The sequence below is a fragment of the Protopterus annectens genome, chromosome 6.part0 (assembly GCF_019279795.1).
Source record: "Protopterus annectens isolate FY-2018-M chromosome 6.part0, PAN1.0, whole genome shotgun sequence".
Classification (NCBI taxonomy): Eukaryota; Metazoa; Chordata; order Ceratodontiformes; family Protopteridae; genus Protopterus; species Protopterus annectens.
This window is the reverse complement of record NC_056737.1, coordinates 1132857764-1132879759: the sequence shown is the minus strand read 5'-3', so window position 1 is coordinate 1132879759 and position 21996 is coordinate 1132857764. Positions and strand designations below refer to the sequence as shown.

The 21996-nt window shown below is 42.3% G+C and overlaps 1 protein-coding gene across 1 annotated transcript in view; it reads right to left on the bottom strand.

Annotated features, from left to right (window-relative positions):
* BAZ2B (bromodomain adjacent to zinc finger domain 2B) overlaps positions 1 to 21996 on the bottom strand; it is a 3835724-nt gene that overhangs the window by 352049 nt on the left and 3461679 nt on the right. The window contains exon 35 of the mRNA XM_044074749.1: positions 21713 to 21848. Within this exon, the coding sequence (XP_043930684.1) occupies positions 21713 to 21848 (136 nt within the window). The remainder of the gene's footprint in view (positions 1 to 21712; positions 21849 to 21996) is intronic.

Below are 21996 nucleotides of genomic sequence, written 5' to 3'. Positions count from 1 at the left end.
GCCTCTTGACATTCCCTAATTGTTGGAATAAAATTGCTTCTCATCCTGGTGTACAGTGAGGGATCATTTTCCACAAACACTATCTCCAATTTTTAATATTTTTCACTGTTGACACAATTTTTTCAGATACAACTCTTTCTGCTGGTATGATGGCATCTTTTCTAATATTAGGTTCATAGGCTAGTGGCCCTAGAGCCTTTATAAGCATAGCCATGCTAATCCTGGGTTGTCCCAATTGTCCTTGGTTAGAAGGACATACTTTACAGATCAACACCCATTACCTTTGTCCGTGAGGGACATGGGTGCCACCCCTGTGGTGAATTTGCAGTCACCCATCCATTTCTCCAGGTTGCATTTGAATAGGGTCATTGAGGAGCCCTGCTTCACATGAACGGGAAGTTTATTCCAGAGCACAGGCAATCTCTGGGAGACATACCTGTCTCTCCAGCATTCTGTTAATGTCACTGGTAAGGATGAGATCCTTAAAGTAAGTGGCTCTAGTGCCATTTAATTTGCGGTTGTGCAGCATTTCCATCAGGTCGGGGTCAGAGACTGCCCTGTAGGCCAGGTGCAAGTTGCCTCTTGGTAACATATATGATACAGAATACAGTGACTGGGCTCTCAGTTTATCCACACATGGTTTGCATGACTTGTATCTTCTTAGTGAGAAACCGCTATGGTTTCTCCAATTGCTGCAGGCGTTTGGTGAGATACATGCCGAAGGGAGCATTGTACTCTATTAGTCTGATTAGAGTTGAAAAAAGTTGGGTTATAATATCCTTAGACCTGGATGTGATGCCTTTACTTATAAGATGTGCAATGTAGGTGGCTTTCCTTACCACCATGGAACCCTGGTGGTCAAAGTTTAGATTGCTGTTGACCTGTGTTCCCAGATCTCGCAAGACTGGGTTTGAACTTAGAGGGATGCTGTCAATATTGTAATTAGTGGGGAATTCCACTTTGCCAAATGGAATAATAATATACTTTTTTGTGTTTAGTTTTAGACCGTCACTTTGGCACCAGTCATTTGTTTGTGTTAGCCCCCTCCTGTAATATGTTAACTGTTGTGGGACTCAGTGACTGCACCTAGTTTAGGATCAACAAACTTAGTAAGCCCAAAGGCCGTTTACTTTAGCCTGGACTTGGATTCCAAATAGTAAAGGGCCTGGTACAGATCCTTGCGGTACACCTGTGGTGATGGGTCTTTTGGTAGAGGTGGAGTCAACAACTTTGACAGTATGTGTTCTGTTGGTGAGAAAATTAGCTACCCATCTAGTGATGTAAGGTTTTACACCTGGCTGGGAGAGTTTTTCAGTGATACCAGAGTGGGGAATTGTGTCAAAATCTCTGACTAAGTCCAGATAGGAGGTATGCACTGTCTTACCTTCATCCAGAGCTTTGGTGACTTACTCAAAGAAGTCTACCAGGTTCAGTAATCACAATCTACCCTTAATGAAGCCAAACTGGGTTGGGTCTACAGTTTGTATGTTGCCTATGTCCTTGTTGTTAAGGTCCACGATGATCCTTTCCATGGCCTTGCAGATGAGGCTGGTTAGATTTATGGGTCTATATTTCCCAGGGTCAGTTGATGAACCCCCTTTACGCAAAGGGATTACTGCTGATGTTCTCCATTCTGCTGGTACAAAGCCAGTTCTCAGGCTATGGTTAAACAGAATGGCAAGTAGGTCAGCTAGGTCCTGTTTTAGATTGCTTAGTAAGCAACCTGGGATGTTATCTGGTCCCACTGAGGCTGTGCTTTTGGCCTTGGAGAGCTCAGATATGACTTGCTCTCTAGAGATACTAGGTAGAGAACTGATGTCAGGTATGCCTTAGGGTATGGCTGGTGGGGGTGAAGTTTGCACCAAATCTGTCAGCTAGTAGAGTGGCAATTTCCTCTGGTATAGTGTAAGTGGTACCAACAACTACCATTTCAGCACATAACTGGGCACGCCCTTTTAGATTTTGGATGTAGTTAAAGAATGCCTTTTGACTGTCCTTAGCCAGAAATGTTATTTTAGCTTCACAATTAGCTTTAGAGGACTTTACAAGATTCTGATTTGCTTGTTCACTGTGCAGGGAATTCTTCCTCTGCAGAGGCAGCTGCCTCTTGTTCTTGGGCATCAGTTTCTTCCTTTTGTTATACAATCTGTTTATACCAGATGTCACCCAAGGTGGCTTGTTTTTTTCAGGAATTCCTAGTTTTAATCCAGTCAGGCACAGCTGAGTCTATACAGTTGCTAAGATAATTATACAGGGCATTTGTTCACAGGTGTGTACTAGGCTAATGGCCCTGGAGTCTTTACAAGTCTAGCCCATAGAAGTGCCCTGGCATCGTGCCACCTGATGTTGTGTACATTTCTACATAGTCATTATTGCCTGTGACTGCAGGGGGTATAAAACTTTTTATATCATTTAGTAGGCTGTAGCTTCCTTTGGAGAAGTTCCTTAATTTTTTTTGCTCCTTTGGGGGTGTGGGGTCCAATAGTCAAGTCGAATGAAACTGATTTATGGTCCAACCTTACCAGGGAGGGCACCACACAGGGGGCAGTGCAGTGACCACCCATGATGGAGAGTACTATGCCAAAGACATTAGAGCCCCTTGTGGAGGTGCAGAATAACTTTTCCAGAGCATTTGCACTGATGAAATCCAGAAACCTCCAGAAACCTCTGGGTGAGCATGTTTGAGCTCATATATGTTACCCAGTCGATGGAGGGATACCTGAAATCTTCTATGACGAAGCTGTTGGGCTCCAGTAAGTTCAGGTAGGCAATGTACTTCTCTTGGTTCATGGAGGGGGACCTATAGCTAGCAATGATGTGGTAGGGAGTTTTGCCTATAGTTAATTGTGCATGGAGCAGTTAGACAGAGTCATACTATTTGACCAATCTGGAGGGGTACTTGGCTTTTATGAAGATGGATACACCTCCACCTTTGGTTCTTTCATGCTCATTCTGAGGTCTGAACATGTGAAAGGCATTGTACCCTTTTACAGCTGGGGTGCTCTCTGTGGCCTTGAACCATGTTTCAGTGACTGCACAGATATCAACATCTTCCAAGGTGAGGAGTGTTTCAAGGGAGTGCAGTTTCATGTTTAGACTCCTAGCATTAAGCAGCAGAACCCTGAGTTTGTCTCGAGTGGATTTTGCTACGTTGGAAATGTTGCCATTTTGACATTGTCTAAAAAAGGCACTATGGGGGAGGAAAGCACCTTAGCCAGTATCCGAAAGCCTAGGGGAGACAGGTGCAGACCATCTCTGGCAAAGCAGCATGGCCTGTCAACCATGTCTTCACAAACTGACAAATACTGGATCCCACTGGAATGATACTAGAAGCTAAGCCAACTGTTGAAGTCATTCATTTTTTGTTTATATTGTGGCATCATCCTGGGTGAAGGTAGAATGCTGCTTAGGGCTAGGGTCATACCTGCCTGAGACACAATCTGACACTTCAGTCATCTCTCTCTTCATATAGACCAGGGAGGTACGTCTGAAGTCATTCACCCCAACATGGACTATGACAAAGTAATAAAAGTTCTTGCTGAGTGACCTGAGTGTATGTGTGATCAGACAGCTCCTGGCACTCAATAGGCAGCTGACCGTGACTTTCTCCTTGTCCAGCCTGGCGAGGGGGACATCTGTGTCTCTCACTATGGAGTCTCCTATAACCAAGACATTAGGTTTGCAGGTCTTTTGCCGTAGGAGCTTATTTTTGAGACACTGATATGTGTGATATGTGCAGTGGTTTCTATACATGTTGCCTGTGTGCAGATAATTTGCACTTGGGAGGTCTCTGAGTTTTTGATAGGTTTCTAGTGAGTACCTCCGTGTATGTGGGTTTATGCGTTGTGTCCTGAACTTGTGTAAGAGGTGAAGTGCATGAGCTGACAACCTGTTTGATGTCTTGTTTTTTGCTACGTGAGAGGACTACTTCCAAACTGATATTGTGATTACATCTGTCACATACGGTATTTGTTTGTTTCAGGACTAAGTGATTGTCAGTACACATGAAGCAATTACTACATTGCCTCACGATCCCCAGGTCAATCAGGCTAGCCTGAGAAATGTTGGGAAAAGTGACCATCCACAATGGCAGGTTTATACTGTAGTACCGTTGGGGAGTGGGTAAGTAAGATCAGTTTATGATGTGGGAATAACAAGGATTACTCTTGTTGACAGTTTAGGGTGAAGAGCTGTGGCGATTCTGCTCAGTGTGTAGTTCGGTTGCCTGCAGAGCAACAGGGACTTGGGAGGGCTCTACTGACAGACATCTAAGGAAAATTTAAGTTTCCAGATGTTTGCATATATACAGGGCAGAGCTAACCCACACTGTGCGATGCACAGCTACACGCAAACACAAGGCTTAAATACAGGCAAACTTCAACAGTTTTAAGGCAAACTAACAATGGAAAAGCCCAAAACTGAGCCTTTCTCCTGCAATCCCCAAGTTAGATGGAATCTGAGCTACACATTTCGGACCACAAGGGTGGAGGGAAGCCCTCTTAATGTAAGATGGCTTATTTACAGCACAGTGATACCAAACAGTCTAGATTCAGCAAGTCTGAATCTAGCCTATGCTATACTGTTTTCTTGTTGCCAGGTTTGGAGCAAACACTCAATGTCCCCTTTCAGTTTAGAAATCCTGAAGTGCAATACCAGTCCAGTTGCCTATTTGTCCTTTCATAAAATTAATACAGTCTGTTCCTTTCAATTTCTCAGGTACAGCTGAAAATCTCAGGTTTTCCCCGTATGCTCTGTCTTCTAACTATCATTTTTTGAAACCGCTCTTCTTTAGAGGCCTCATACTCAGTATGCCTTTTCTTCATTTCAACCTCTGATTTTTGCAGTATTGACCAATGCAACAAAAAGAAAAATACCCACTGGGTACAAAACTAGTAAGAAACAAAAGGAAAGTACAGTTTTGTACCTACCATAAATGTAGATGTCCGAACTGGATAGCATCTGCAGTCATAACAACTGGGTTGTCCTGTCCCTTCAGTCGGCCGGATTCCAAAGTCGGGTCCCTGATGTCGCACTTCACCCGACGTCATCTTTGTTGGTCTTGGGGTATAAAGGCATCAGCCGACGCCATTTTCCTCAGTGTTTCTTGCCCCAGATGCCAGTAGCCCTCTTGAAGGCTAAAAATTTTGGATAAATGCCAATGTTTCCAAAAAGATAGTGGTAAACACAAAAATAAGCATGTATGTACATATATACAACAAATACACCATAAAGACTCCCCACCAGATAGCTATTAGGAGGGTAAACACCACAGAGGGAAGGAGGGAGGGACTGCAGATGCTATCCAGTTCGGACATCTACATTTATGGTAGGTACAAAACTGTACTATGTCCTTCATGGATGCATCTGCAGTCATAACAACTGGGTAGAATACCATAGCCAACTAGGGAGGAGGAAGAAACTAGATTATGGTGTGTTTAGGATCCCTTGCAGTACAGCAGTGGCAAACCCTGCTCGGGATCTGGAATATAGAGGCAAATTATAATGCTTGGCAAATGTATGCACGGAGGTCCAAGTAGCCGCCTCAATAATGTCTTTGGTTGCCACTAAAGGCTGTGGTAGTGGCTGTTGCCCTTGTAGAATGAGGTCTTATGTTCTGTGGAATTGGTTTTCCATGGAAGGAGTAACAGAACCGTATGCAATTTCCTACCCATTTGGAGATTGTCTGTTTGGAAATAGCTTTTCCTTCCCTTCCTGTTGCATAGGCTACAAAAAGCTGATCAGTTTTCTGCTACTTTTGTTCTGTCCAGGTAGTAGCGTAGCTGTCTATGTACATCCTTTCCCTCTGTTTTGTGGGTTGGGAAAGAAGGTAGGTAGGTGGATTGCCTGGTTTAAAGACACTCTGGATACCACCTTAGGCATAAATGTAGGATTAGTCCTCATGGACACTCTATCTTGATGGAAGATTAGGAAGGGTTGTACTGCCATTAGGGCCTGAGAAACCCTCCTGGCTGAGGTTATTGCCAGTAGGAAGGCGGTTTTCCACGATAGATGCTGTAGGTCTGCTGTTGCTGCTGGCTCAAAGGGTGATAGTGTCAACTTTTCTAGCACAAAGTTCAAGTCCCAAGCTGGTAATGGTGGTTTCCATGGAGGTTTTACATTCTTGATTCCTCTGAGGAACTGTCTGAGTAATGGGTGTGAAAACAGGTGGATCAAAGCTGTATTCTGCTGATATAGCTGATGCATGTATCTTGATGGAGGAGTAGGACAGGCCTGAATGTAGAAGTTCTGCCAGATACTCCAGAATGTTAGGCATATCTATGTTTGACACATCTTTTCCTCTTTCAGTACTCCAAATGACAAACCTTTTCCATTTTTCTGCATAGTTCCTTCTTGTTGAAGGTCTGCGGGCTTCAAGAATAATGTCTTTAACTCTTTGGGAAAGCTCTGGATTAGCTGCTGCTATGTGATGTTCCATGCAGTCCCTTGCAACCTTCTTAGGTTTGGATGCATGAAGCTGTAGTTGTTCTGAGTTAACAACAAAGGCATCAGGGGTATTGGCCACATATTGTTCTGAGACATGCTCCTGAGCAGTGGGTACCAGTGTTGTCTTGGCCAGTTTGGAGCTATTAGGATTATCCTTGGACGTTCTTCCTTGATTTTTAGTAATACCTTGTGTATCAAGGGAAGAGGTGGGAATGCATATGCTGTTAGGCCTTTCCAGCTGAAGGAGAGCGAATCCACTTTCCATGCTAGTGGGTGGAATGTCCTTGTGCAGAACTTTTGAGCTGGTGATTGAGAGGGAAGCAAATAGATCTATCTGAGGCATCCCATTTCTTTGAGATGGTCTTGAAGATGTCGGATGTAGCATCCATTCGTGGGCATCCCATGTGGTTCTGCTTACTATGTCTGCTAGAGTATTTTCTTTTTCGGTACAAATATTGCCTGTATCTGGATGTTGTAGCTGAGTGCCAGGTTCCACAGCTCCAAAGTCATTCTGCATAGGGGTATGAATGAGTGCCTCCCTGTTTGTTGATGTACCACATGACTGTGGTGTTGTCTGTCCTTATCATCAACTGGCCCTCTTTGAGAAATGGTCTGAAGTTTTGGATTGCCAGTTTTACTGCCAGCATTTCTTTTAGGTTGATGTGCAGGTGAAGTTGATCCTCACAATCCTTACGCATTTGTCCAGCATGTGGGCCCCATCCTAGGTCTGAAGCGTCTGTTGTGATGGTCTGGCTTGCTTGACATCTAAGGGTAGCCCTGGGTTTGACTGGCATGCTTGAGCCCACCATAGGAACTCCTGTTTTAAGCATGGAATTAGTGGAATTTCTGTTTCTAGGCTGTGCCTGTGTTGGGACCATAAATTCTTTAGGTACCACTGTAGTTTTCTCATATGTAGTCTGGCAAGTGGGACCAAGATTATGCATGATGCCATGAAGCCCAAGGCCTGCAGTACTTTTCTTGCTGTTAACTTGTTCTGTTTTGTTAGTGCCAAGAAGTAAAGAGGAGTTCTTTTGTTTTTCTGCAGTTAGGAAAGCCATTTGTTTTACTGTGTCCAATTGAATGTCCTTGTCTGGGATGGTATCAGCCTTGATTTTTGTAAATTGACTGTGTATCCCAGTGCTTGTAGCAAGTAAATGACCCTTTGTAAATCTGTTGTCAACTTGCTTTTGTTGTCCCCTTGTAGCAGGCAGTCGTCCAGGTATGGGTAAATTTGAATTCCCTGTAGTCTGCAGTGGCGATTACTGATGCCAGGCATTTTGTGAATACTCTGGGCAGTAGATAAGCCAAAGGGCAATGCTGAGAATTGATAATGCTCTGATCCTGCAAGAAAACTGAGGTATCTTCTGCAGATTGGTCGAATGGGGACGTGCAGGTATGCCTCCTTGAGATCTAGAGTTACCAGCCAACACTCCTTGCCCAGCATGGGAAGAAGTTGCTGTAGGGTCAGCATTTTGAATTTTGGGACAATGATGTATGTATTTAAGGTGGACAGGTCGAGAATAGGTCTCCAACTTTTTTCCTTTCTTGGAACTAGGAATAGTCTTGAGTAGAATCCCTTTCCATGTTCTGTTGTTGGCACTCTTTCCACAGCTCTCATGTTTGCTAACTGCATTATCTGTTGTAGAGCCTCTGTTTTTTGATTTGGAGGTAGATTTGGCATTCCTCTTTTGACTGGTAAAGTGTGGAAGTGGAACCGGTAACCTTGATCTATGGTTTGTAAAATCCACTTGTCTTTTGTGACATAGTGCCAGTTCTTTGAAAATAAGGTTAATTTGCCGCCTAATGGAGCTGCTATTTGTTCCCTGGTAGGCGGTTTTAGAGTTAAGTCACTGTGGCTGTGTTGTTGTAGTGGCAGTGGTTGTGTCTGTGCCTCTGTTGTTACCTTGCCACTGTCGTCCTCTGTAGGCAGCTCCTCTGGATTGGTTTCTGCCTCTGGAACGTCTATTCCTGCCCCTTTGGGATCTTGTGGAGTCAGGAAAGGACCAATTTTTGGCAGGCCAGTTCCTGCTAAACCTTGGGGGGTTGGACCTGCAAGAAATCTTTAACCGTTTGAACAGATTTTGCCTTTTCTTCCATTTTCTTCATTACCTGCTGGGCAGGTGTACCAAACAAGCTGGTCTTATCCATAGGAGCATCTAATAACTTGGCTTTAACATGATCCGGTAAAGCTTGTTCCTTTAGCCATGCATGCCTTCTTATCACTGTGCCAGTCATGGCTGATCTAAATGAAGCCTCCAGTGCATCATAGCCACATTTTAAGGAATGGTTACTAACCTGTTGTATGTTATTTACCATTTCTAATACATATTTCTTATCAATTGATTCATCAGAGGATAGCTTTTTGTTAACTGATCAAGCATAAACTCTTGGTATTGTATCATGTGAAACTGACAGTTTAAAGCTCTAGCTGAGAGAGTAGCTGAAGTGTAAACCTTTTGCCCCATCTGTCTAAAGACCTGGCTTCCTTTCAGAAGGAATAGGGTTTTAGCTGTGGTCTACTGCCTTGGGACCCTGGGATATAGTTTCGGGTCTGCAAGTGGGGCCTTGTAAAGGTGGTGATGAGTGTCTGGTACCCTGTAAAATCTGTCTGGTTTGGCAGGGGCTGGAGGTAAAGAATCTGGTGCAGAGCAGACATCACTGAAGGCATCATCCACTACAGAGAGCACAGGAGGTATAGCTAAGGGCCTGTGTTGTGGAAGGTGCAGAAAGGTTCTAAGTCTTTTCTGGAGTCTGAGAAATCCTGCTGCTGCCATTGGAACTGCTCTCGCGATGGCATGTAAGGTTTCCCAAAGGAAAATTCTTCTGGTGGGGAGGCAGCTGGAATGGATTCTTCAGCATCTGAGTCTTCAAAATTGGAGAAAGGAGCCTCTGGCTGGTCTGTTATGTCTGATTCATCAGCAGAATCATCAGAGGACACAGGCGGGGCTCTGCCCTAGGTCTCTTCTCTGGGGGCTGAGAGGCCCTGTCTGGGTGAGATTGAGATCCCCTAATTAATGAAATTAAATCTTCTGCCAGGGTAAGCATTTGTGAACTAGAAGAGGGCCGTGTTGTAGGGAGTTTAGCAGGCACTGTTCTAGTAGTTTTGGCTGCTTTGGCCCTGGCAAAGGCCTTACTGGACATGGCTGCTGGAGGCCTAGCAGCACCAACACATCCAAGGGAATGGTGTCTGATAAGTCAGTGGCAACCACCGTAGTGGGTAAAATTTCTGAGGCCGATTCAAGAGAAGTAGCAGGGCCTCAGTGGTAGTGATAGATTCTGCTGTATTTTGATCAGCTAACCATGGTTTTTTTAGCAGTTTGGGTAGTCGGAGGATCCGGCGGCATAATATACGCAAAATCAGAACCGAAAAACTGTTCAGCAAGCACAGGCCGAACAGGCTGCTGCTGTGCCTAAACAAGGCAGACAGTAAGAGTGGAAATCCTTATGAGGTATTTGTTTCCCACAGGTTAAACAATTATTAACTTTTTCTGACATCGGCTGAGGCAAGAAAGAGTTTAGAAGTCTTGAAGTAATCTCTGGATCCGACCGACCGGCACTTGCGAACAGCTTCGCAAGAAAGACTGAGGAAAATGGCGTCGGCTGATGCCTTTATACCCAAGACCAACAGAGATGACGTCGGGTGAAGTGCGACATCAGGGACCGGACTTTGGAAGGGCTGCCTGACGACAGGACAACCCAGTTGTTATGACTGCAGATGCATCCATGAAGGACATCCACATCCAAGGCTCTAGGCAGAAACTTTTAATCCAAATGCATCCAAATTCACCAACTAAGCGCTTTCACCATAACAAATGGCATCTTCAGAGTGAGTAAAAAGCATCCATACCTTACATTAAATACTCAACCAACCATTCAATCATCCAATAAGAAACATTATTAAGCAATTATACAATAATTACAAAAGTTTAAACAACTGAATGTGTCCACGCACAGTAGAAAAAATATGTTATACATACCCTAACAAAAAAATAATTAAAAAAGTATCCTATCTATAATTATGAATGATATCTCTCAAAAATCCACTAGAAAAACATTTAAATAAAATGCTAATAAAAAAAAAATTTAAATTAATTATGTTGAAATTGTAAACAACTTAATGAAGCAAGTGTGTAGAAAATACATAATGTTCACCTATTGAAACTAAATTCTGTTGGCCCTATCCTTCAAAACAGGCTTTAAGGAGATGTGTTCATTCAGGCCTGGTGGAGTAGTAGCATCCAGTATTATTTGCCATCCATATTCCAATAATTCCACCCTCAACCTGGCATCACCATCCCTTTCAAGACTTCCTACTCTATCGATCACAAAGAAAATAAATTTCTTAAAGTCCATAAAGTGTGTACTATGCATACACAATGCATTGTGTATGTGGTGATTTTTGCAGTATTGTCAGTTCATATGAATAGCTACTTAAAGCTTCTTCTATTTTTTTCCAGCCCTTTGTTATCTGAGTTGACATATTCAGTCATCTTTGAGTATGTTTGATTTACTTTCTCCTCTAAATTACTGGAAGCCATCTGTTGTACCACAGTCAAAGCTTGAACTGCTTTTTGCTGAACAGCTACAGGAGTCTTCTCAGCCAGTGTTTTCTCCTCACCTTCTCTGGTTGATTTTCTTTTAGTTTCTCTAAATTTCTTCGTAGCCAGCATTCATGCAGTTTACTTACTAGCCAGTAACTGACGCTTACCCAAAATGCCAGCTTCATTGTATGTTATTTCAGCTTTCACAAAGGGAGAGCTGAAATTAAGCTGTTGAAGTAAGTGTAATATGATCACTGTCAGGAAGCAGCACTATCTTCATTATCGTTATTTAATTTCTAAATGCTGGCAATGCATTTGTAGAAGCACTTTAGCATTGTGTGTGTGGGTCTAGCTCTTTATGAGCATTCAGAAATGAATGCCAATAATACATTTTCAGTCAGTGCTGAAACACACTCAGCAGTCCCTGCTAGTTGTAGCAATCATCTTATTAAAAGTGTAGCAAACAGTCTGCTACATATTAAAGTAGAAAAAAGTTTTTTTTTTTTTTGTTGAGACTTCAAGTACATACAGTTTTTTTTCTTTTTAAAACCTCAAGTACAGGAACTTTTTGGTCCTTAACTTAAGTTGAGGAACATCAGACTGGGGAACAGCCTTGGGTACCAAGAAGGGTAGCTACGCCTCTGATCCAGGACATTGATAAATGCTCTTACTTCTTTCATATCTTAAAAAAGAAGATACTGCAGAAAGTGGTTTCTATGGCTCTGTCTGGCAACTGATCTCCAAAATTCAACACTGACATTACTGTTCCACAATACTTGAAAAGAACACTTTTTACTTTTCTTGCAATATCTGCATACCTAATCAAAAGTACTTAAAAAGTTAATATACAGGTTTACAGCTATGGACAATCTATCATCAGAATTCCTAAGACTGCAGCTAGTTTTCTCACTTATCCAACTGCAGTACATATTAGCATATTAGTTAAATAAGGACGTACTCCATCTACTTGGGGGGGATCACTCAACATACTCCTGCACAAGTTATGTTTAACTACTATTATCAAACCATTCTTATTTTCCTTACTTCCAAAAAAGTATTAGAAAAATGTGTGAACCACCAACTCCGGCAGTACTTAACTGACACAAACAATTTAACACTTAACATGGCTTTGGGCCTTCCCATGGCAATAACAGTGGCCATATGGATGTGACAGAATGTGTGTGTCAGACAGTGGTAAACACTAGCCAAAGCCACTGACACATTTTGTCAGTCTAGGCCTTCTGGAGAGTTAGAGGTCTGTTAATTTTAACCTCGGTGCCAGAAGATGGCCTTAGACTATCTTTTCAGTTGGGCTAAAGCTAGAGTCGGACTGGAGAGATTCCTTATTTATTTCCCACTAGTGACAGAGTGCCTCAGGAATTGCTGCTGGGATTATTTCCTTTTACTTTCTATGTGAATGACATGGCCAGTTCACTGTCAAGTGCTACAAGCTAATTCAGTAAGCTGATGACTCAAAATGTGGTTAGTCTATTTGCTTTAAATAATTAACTCCAAAAAGCACACACACATTTGTCTTTATAAGCTTGGGTCAGAATCATATTTGGATATTATTTCTAAATGCTTCTAAAATAAAATCACTGCTACTTGCACCTAAACTAAGAAATAAATTTCCAACACAGTGTCTTAACAACTCATAGAATACCCACCATAAATTCATGTCCTCAGAAACTTACTATTACTTCTTCAGATTCAACAGATTCAATTCTTATCGAAGAGGTAACATCTACACAGCAGCCAGGCAGCATTCATGACAATCAATTCAAATGCATCTGCCTGAGAAATGCACTACCAATAAAACCAAACAAAAATTTGCCATGCTATATGAGATCAAGACTCCTCAGCTCAGCAAGAACCTGCCTAAGTGACCTGCAGAGTCCTACAGCAGCAGCAGAAGAAGAGTACTTTTTTGGCTTGTTTTTTGCTAGATATTGCTAATTCCGCCTAAACACTCGGTTTCTAGCATTTATTTGATACTAAAAATCCTATTTCAACTGTTTACACTTTTAAAATAGTTTCTGTGAGCATTTAAACTATTTTAACTGTTGTAGGCTACAAACTCACGCGTGATAGCCATTTTACTGTGCTTTTAAAGTGATTTTGTTTTAACTGCCTTAACTTCTTTAAAAAAAGCAAAAGAAATAAGCTATCCTACACTTGCTTCCCACTTTTCTGAAGCTAGTAAAGTCCAGTTTTCAGAGTTTGCTGAATCCAGGACTGTATTGTAGTTTCTGTGTTGCCCATACCTTACTTGGATAGAAGGAAGTTTCTCTGTACACCAGTGAGAGTGGGGAGCTTTGAGCAGCCCATCTGTCCCTGGAGAAGTGGTTTTCAGCTCAGAATTTGTAGTTTATTGGCCATTTTGGGCTAATTTCTATGTTTCATCTTTCTGCTATAAAAACCTGCATTTGCGCATTTTTCCACACCACTGGTTAGCTAGGATTAACTATCCCCGGCTCCACAAAGTCTGCTCTTCAGTTTTTCCCTTATAACTTGTCAGACTTTCAGCCTAAAGCACTCAGACCCGCACCTTTTAGCCCAGCACTTGTTCTAAATCTGCTGCAGCACTAAATAACCTCCAGCACTCAACCCTCACATCTGCCAGAAGGGAATAGTCTATATATTTCCCTACTTGACAACTACTTCCACACTTAACAAAAGCAAACAGTCTTTACTACTTATTCAGGCATGTCCAAGAGACAGCTCCCGGTGTACTCTCCAGCCTACCTGATGAACCTGGGCATCTTGAAGCAATGTTACAACTGCCTCATGTATACAGACAACCCTCTCCTCCTACCACCAAATACTAATACTTGCGAGAGATGCACTTATGCAGCCAATCTAGAGGCAAAGCTCTCTCCAACCAAGACTGGACTAGACAGTCAAGAGGAGAAGGTAATAACTCGCAGCACTCCACTCACTACACATAGAGCTACTAAACCAACACCTCCAAAACCCACGCATAGCAACACCAAAACATATATGGACGCTCTGATTAAAAATCTAAATCTGCCTAGGCAACACAGACCTCCAAAGCAGACACACAAGCAACCTCCTCCCACCAGCACATCCCAAAAACACATAGCCCACAAACTTGGTGTGCCACACAACCACAGCCCATAAGGCAAAACAACATACCTAACACATTAGTGATAGGTGACTCTACAGTCAGGCACACCAACGTCTCACTCACTAGGCTGGACAAAGAGAAGGTTACTGTCAGCTGCTTGTCGGGTTCCAGAATCCACCACATAACGCATACACTCAGGTCACTACAAGGCAAGTACAAATATGACTGTCATTGTCCATGTTGGTGTAAATTATCTGAGACATACCTCCCTAGACTACATGAAAAGAGACATGGAAGAGCTCTCCGATCTTGTAGCACAGGCAGGTATGACCCTAGCCCTGAGTAGCATCCTGCCTTCAACAAGAATGATACCACAGTACAAGGAAATGATGATCAACTTCAACAACTGGCTAAGCTTCTGGTGCCATTCAAAGGGGATCCAGTATCTGTCTGCCTGGGATGACATGCTTGACAGGCCATGATGCTTCACCAGAGATGGCCTGCACCTGTCACCCCTGGGATTCAGGATATTGGCCAAGGCTCTTGCCGCCCCCATAGTGCCTTTTTTAGGCAAGGCTCAAAAAAACAAACCTACCACCGTAAGAACTACAGGTGACAAAAAACTGAGGGCAATGCTGCTCAGTGCTAGGAGTCTAAACCTCAAAATGCACTCACTCGAGGCACTCCTCAAAATGGAGAACATCGATATTTGTGCAGTGACCGAGACCTGGTTCAAGGCTCCCGAGAGCACCGCAATACTACCAAGGCTATAATTCATACCACACGTTTCGGCCAAAAAACCCAGACAGAAACACAAAGGGCAGAGGTGTGTCCATCTTCATCAAGGACATCCACACCTCCGGGCTAGCTGTAAAACACGATGCCTCTGAAATCATCCAAGTGCAACTAACCCTAGGCAAAAATGCAATCCAAATTGTAGCTTGTTATAAATCCCCCACCATGACCCAGGACCCTCACTACTTGTTCCTGGGGACATTGGAAAAAATGAGGTTCCAACCAAATACCATAATAATGGGTGATTTCAACTACCCTAACAGAAATTGGGAAAACTACTCTTGTACTAATCCCCTTGCTCAACAATTCCTGAAATTTATAAACTCTAATGCCCTGCATCAACTTGTCAACACCCCCACCAGGGGCAACAATATTCTGGACCTGATCATTACCAACATGGGTGACCAGTGCTCAATGCCAGAGATCAACTCCTCGCTTGTTAGATCAGACCATAAACTAATCACCCTAGATATCCACATCCCAACCCCACCCCCACACAAGGAAACCATAGTAAAAAATTTCTCCAAAGTGAACTTCATGTTACTCAAAACTGAGGTGGCTAACTTTGCAATGCCCCTGCAGATGGATAATACAGTCAAATACAGTCACGACTGCTGAATCCTACACAAATACACTCTACAAGCACCTGCATGAGTGCATGGATCGTGCTATCCCCAACAAAACCAAGACGCTATCCTCCAAAAAAAGGAAGCCGATCTGGTGGTCCCCTGCCATTAACAAACTCTACAACAGAAGGAAGAAACTGTTGCAAAAGAGAGTAAAAACCCAGGTATGGAGGAACTCACTGACGAGCCTCAGTAAGAAACTAAGATCTCTCATTAAATCCTCCAAAGCCAATTTTGAAAGAAAAATTGCCACGGATACCAAAGACAACCACAAGGCATTCTTTAGCTATGTCAAGAATCTCCATTGCAACACCCCGATCTGCACAGAGCTACAACAGAATGGCGCAAAATATACAGAGCCAACTGATATTGCCAACATCTTGGCAGATAGGTTCAGTGAAAACTTTACCCCCTCACCCCCCAAAGGGCCTATAACTATACCAGATGGTTGTAGACCCCCGTCAAACACAAACACGCAGGTAACAACGGCACTCTCTAAAGCCAAAAAAAAAAGCATCCATGGGACTGGACAACATCCCAGGCTGCGCCTTACATGAACTCCAAAATGAACTAGCCCCCCACCTAAACTCCATGTTCAATCACAGCCTCACCACAAGCTATGTGCCCATAGAATGGCGCACAGCAACGGTTATCCCCTCCACAAAAGAGGAACCACCACAGACCACGGGAACTAACAACCTATTAGCCTGACAAGCATGGTCTGTAAGGCCATGGAACTCATAAACAAAGACATTGGTAACCTCCACTCTTTGGATGCTACCCAATTTGGATTTGTGAAAGGTAGATCATGTCTCCTAAACCTGGTAGACTTCTTTGAAACAGTTACCAAGGCCATAGACGAGGGTGAGGTGATCTACACAGCCTACCTGGACCCCGCTAAAGCCTTTGACCCAATCCCCCATTCAGGAATCATAGATAAACTCATCAACCTTAACATAAACCCTTACGTCATGAGATGGGTGGCCAACTGGCTCAAGGACAGAACTTACAGGGTGAGAGTTGCAGACTCCAGATCAGACTCCAAACCAGTGACAAGTGGAATGCCCCAGGAGTCAGTCGTGGGACCTTTCCTGTTCAGTATATACTTCTCTAAAGTGCAAGCGAACCCTGAGGGTCTATGGCTAACCAAGTTCGCAGATGACTGCAAACTGGTTGCCATTAATGACTCCCTTGCCGACATAGACATCCTGCAAAAGGGCCTCACTGAGACAGACACCTGGTGTCAAAATCATGGCCTCAAGCTAAATGCCAAAAAGTGCATTGTTATCCCCTTTGGTAAAAACACAGTACCCATGAATTACCAAATGGGAGAAGTTCACTTAACACAGAAAGTGTGATAAGAGACCTTGGGACCCAAGTGGATAGTAACCTCTCCTTTGATAACCACATTGCCACATTGATCAAATCTTTCTACGTGGCCCACCTAATCACAAAAGGGTTTGCATCTAAAAATAAGGAAGTCATCGTCCCCCTCTACTCATCACTTATCAGACCCCTCACTGAATACAATGCCCCGTTTGGGATGTACTTCACAAGACACCTACAACAAATGAAGAGGCCCCAAAAGTACCACACCAAGAGGATTGTTGGTTTCAAACAGTTGCCCTATGCCGACCGACTCAAGAAACTCCAACTCTACTTGGTCACATACCGCTTACTCCGAGAAGACCTCTGTCTAACATACAAAGCCATGTCAAACCCGGAATTAATGGGCATGCTCCACTTGAAGAAATCCCGATCTCCCAGAGCTACACGCTTTAGGGACCTAAACCTCAACACATCAATAAATAGGACATGCTGGAGGGATAGATTCTTGTCCCAGAGACTTCCCATGCTCTGAAACAAAATTCCCATCTACATCAAGCAGAGCTCATCATTAGCACTCTTAAAGAAAAAATCTTGATAAGTGGATGGGTGATAGGAAATTTACCCCGTGGGATTATGTCTGGGGCTCTGTTCAACAGAGGGGCAGGAATTTAACACTACATGGGTGGTGAAAGCCAATACACTGTTGGCTAGGCTTGCTTTGGCCCTCGGGCCGATAGCCTAGTACCTACCTATGAACCTAATACTGCCTGGTTGATCACAGCAAACTCATTCCTATTATCGTCACTCTTACATTCAACGAACTGACTACTCTACTGCAACAAAAATACAAACTAGAACACGCATCTAAACTTCCTGCAAGCCACCACAGTACTGCACCACTCTGTGTCAATGTGGAAAATTCAGCCACCGTCTAGCTGTAATTCAGTCATGTTTTACCTACAAACTCCTCCAACTGCCCATCTCTAGCCATAACTATCAACTGGTGGAATAACCCACCCCCTTGCAAACATCATGCATTAAAGCAGCCTAGTGGACATTCTAATTAAAAAAAGGATCCAGTATTCAAGTTTTTTGTCATACTCTGGAATAAACTCCTGCATAACCTCAGTACATTTCTAAAAGAAAAATCTTCAAGTCCTTGCTAAAAAGAAAATTACTTGCAGTGTAACAGGTCCTATTCACAGATATTTTAAGGTCATTTAGTCTCATGACCATTCTCATCTTGCCAATACTCTCCCTCAGGCAGCACCTCCTTTCTTCAGTAGGCAATTCTGGCCAGTCTTGAGTAACGTTGTGGATGCCTATTTAGTTATCTGGTTCACGTTTAAAGGAAAACAGTGAGTCACATATGCAGGGAAAGTTTACTGCAGAGGTTTGGGAGGTGCAGGGTTATAAACCTACCTCTCCACCACGTTTTATTAACCTGTCAATGAAAACTTGGGTCCCTGATTCTACTACTGGTGTAGATATTGGACTTGTAGCAAAACTGGATATCCAGGAGAATTAGAGCTGTAAGTGATACAGAAATCTCCCCTCAAAAGTCTAAAAGACGCTGAATAAAGAAATAAAGCTTTCAATCTCTGTAGCTCAGCAACATTAGGCCTGTGAACTTTTTCGTTAGTGACCTTTGGAGTCTAATTGTTAGATGTATTTAGTGACCCAAGGACAACCCCAAGGAGGGTGTTGTACTCAATATATGGCCTGATCAATGCAGACTATAAGAAAGTGACTATCTCTTTAGATCTTGATGATATTCCTTTGGCAATTAACTTCCTGAAAACAGTTGCTAAATGATAGCCAACAGGAGCTTTGTTTTTACAGGTGAGTTGTCTAGACAGTATGGCAAGGGAAGGGGTTGTCTCTCAAAAGTGATGATACTACATTAAGCTTATAACATTTAGACTGAATCCATTTTTAGTACACCAAGATTTTACTAGAGAGAGTTCACTCTGGAGTGTTACTGGTGTCAAAGGGTGACTTAACAACAACCTTAAGTTTGCAACTGTCTGCAAGCTTTGTTAGCTTGAAGATTTGAGACGAAAGTAAAAAAAGGAGAGGTTACAGCACTGAGCCCTGAAGGACATGGTTAGTCACTTTCAGACTTTCTGATGAGGCACCTGTAACTAGAAACTGTATGGATTCTGCCTTTCAGCGAGACTGCTATCCAACTTACCACAAATGGGTTGATTTTTAAAGCATTTATCTTTGTATAATGTCAGCATGGGAAATGGTACTGAAGACCATAGCCAGGCCAAGACAACCCACGTGCAATGCAAGGCCCCAGTCTATAGCCTCCATAAAAAGAAGTTATGTTCTTACCATAACGTTCCATCTGTGCTGTTGATCTTCATTCATTCATTACTGATGGATATCGGTTCCGTCCTCCAACTAAGGTCAAAGCGCATTCAACCAGATCAGTTGCGATATCTGTTGCCTTCCATGCAAGAGCTTCCATGGATGACATTTGTGCAGCAGCAAAATGGGCTACCCCTCATACCTTTATCACTCCAGGGGGAGAGCATCCTTTGGTTCAATGGTGCTCAGGAATATCCTTCCTTAGGGCCTCGCAGGAAATAAAGTAACTAGGGATTTTGTCCAATCAGTAATGAATGAATGAAGATTAGTAACATCAGATAAAGAAGTTATGTTCTTACTATAACGTTCCATCTGTGTTGCTGATCTTCATTCATTCATTACCTCCCACCCGCCATCCCCCTCTGAAAAACTCCTGGAGGTTCTGATTTGGTCCTACCTTATTGCTAGAGAATTTGCTCAGATAAAGCCTCCACTTTCTCTCTCTCTTTCTTACAGGCAAACTCGATCTGAGATGATAGAGTGAGGGGCACTATGGGTAAGCTTGGCTCTGCAGAGTTTTTTGGCTGGCGCGAGCTTGTTATAATAGCCAACTCAGTTCCGAGGACGGAACCAATACCCATCAGTAATGAATGAATGAAGATTAACATCAGATCACTTTTTAAGGAACTGACCAGATTAAACAGACAGGATCTACCCTTCACAAAACCAAACTTTTGGAGGTCGAGTCTAACAATATTCCTGTTATCACAGTTTATGAGGTCAGGTATAATATATGCCATACTTTTAAAGATGAGGCTTGTAAGCCTAACAGGTCTGTGATTATATGGGTCAGTTGTAAGGCCACCATTATGGAGGGGCATTGCGATGACTGTGTGGCACTCATCAAGGACAAAACCAATAGTTAAACTTCAGTTAAACTGTTGAGAAGTGTGTCTGCAAGGGCATGTTTAACAGTCTTAATTAAGAAACAAAGTATACTGTCAAGTACCAAGGAGGAAGTACTTTGGGTCTTGGTTAGCACTTTCAGTAAATGATCTTTAGAGATAATTGGAGGAGTAAGGGATTCAGACATTTGGGGCTTTAAACCAAAGTCTCAGGGGTGAATCTGGCACTAAATTTGTTCCCAAGGATATTTTTCTAACACAGATAAAGAAGGATTTCTAATTATCTTTGGTTTCAGAGGACAATTTATTCCTGGGATTCTTTAATGGACCTGATCGTGTTCTTCAGTTTTTTTTTTTTGTAATGCATTTGATATTATCCTTAAGAAGATGGGCTTTGGATCTAATAAATAATTTAAGGGGTTTCTTTCTTTCATTGTATAGTTTATTTAGTGCAGTGGACCACCAGGGTGGTTTGTTTTTGAATTTCCTGTGATACTTAGTTCTGGTAGGGGTTGCAAGCACAAAGCTTTTTCTAAATGAGTGTATAATTCCTTACTGAAGCTTGTTGCTCTAGTAAAGTCTGGAGAAGTACAGTCATAATGAAATGTTGATATTTCATCACGGAGTAGGTTGAGGCTGACAAGTCTGTAGTCCTTAAATGCAGTGGAGTTTGCTGTAGAAGCTTTTTGGGAGTTAAAAGGAGAAGGTCACAAGCATACAGTCAGACTTGCACCCAAATCAAGCAATAATTTTCCAACACACAATGCATTACCAAATGCACCAGAGGAGTGGTGCAAGAGGAGCCCATATTTGGTAGAATCATGTCAAAAATGCCTTGTCCTCTAGTAGGTTTCTTTACCAGAAAAGAAGCTGTTCAAAGGAATTTTTATTTATTATGTCGAGAAATGTGTGGGTGTATTCTAAATTGCAGATACAGGTTTTACAGTGTACTGAAAGGTAATTAAAGTCTACCAAAATAAGGGATTTTTTGCTAACAGGAAAATCATTTAGAACACAGAGAAATCTTGTATGGTTAGTAGGAGACAAAGAATGCGTTCTGTAACAAGTTATTAGTAGATAATTTAGTCCTATGTAGAGTGATCTGTAGTTCTAGGAGCTTAGTTCGTCAAAAGGAATCTGTCTGGAAGCAATATGTTTATCAACAAATATACAGACTCCACCGGAGTTCCTACTGGGCCTGAAAGCTTTAATAACTGGAACTATGGCATTAACTAGATTGTGTAACCTTTTCAAGCATGTTCTGCCTTTTGTATTCTATACTTATATTATTTATCTTCAGTCTCATACATAATAATAGTATTTTCTGCCCTACCCCAGTTAACTCTATTTCTCTATAATATACTTACATTTTTGTGACCAATACCTCATCTTATAAGGTTATCATCTTACTCTTGGCTTGAGTAATTAATACTGTATCTGTTCGCTTAATTGTCTTATGTATTTGTACAACCTACTGATGTCTCACTTACTGTTTGCTCTGCAGACTGTAAAGTATTACCCCTCTGTGTTTTGTCTGAAGTATTTCTCCATGAGACTTCAGTGTAAATGGAACTTCCCAGACTTGTATTCTTAGTTAACAAATGTAATAAATAACCATTCATGCTGAAGTTCAAATTAACAGATACAAAAAATACTTTAAGTACTCACAACTTTCATGATTGACTTTTCCCATGCTATTGATTTATGTAGCTGTTGAATACACATGGCCACTTGTGATGCACTGCGAGCTTCAGACAATGCCTTTCTCCACACCTTTAACCCTGGAGCAATATCCTCTGGAGTTCTACATTTGTAGATAAAATGCAACATAGATCACTGCTTAGTACATTTTGTAATTCCTTTTGAAAAACAAATTACTGTGCAAAAAGGCCAAGCAACAACAGATATGCGTAACTGGCACAGAGAAGTTTTATCCTGCTAAGCTTGTGGGC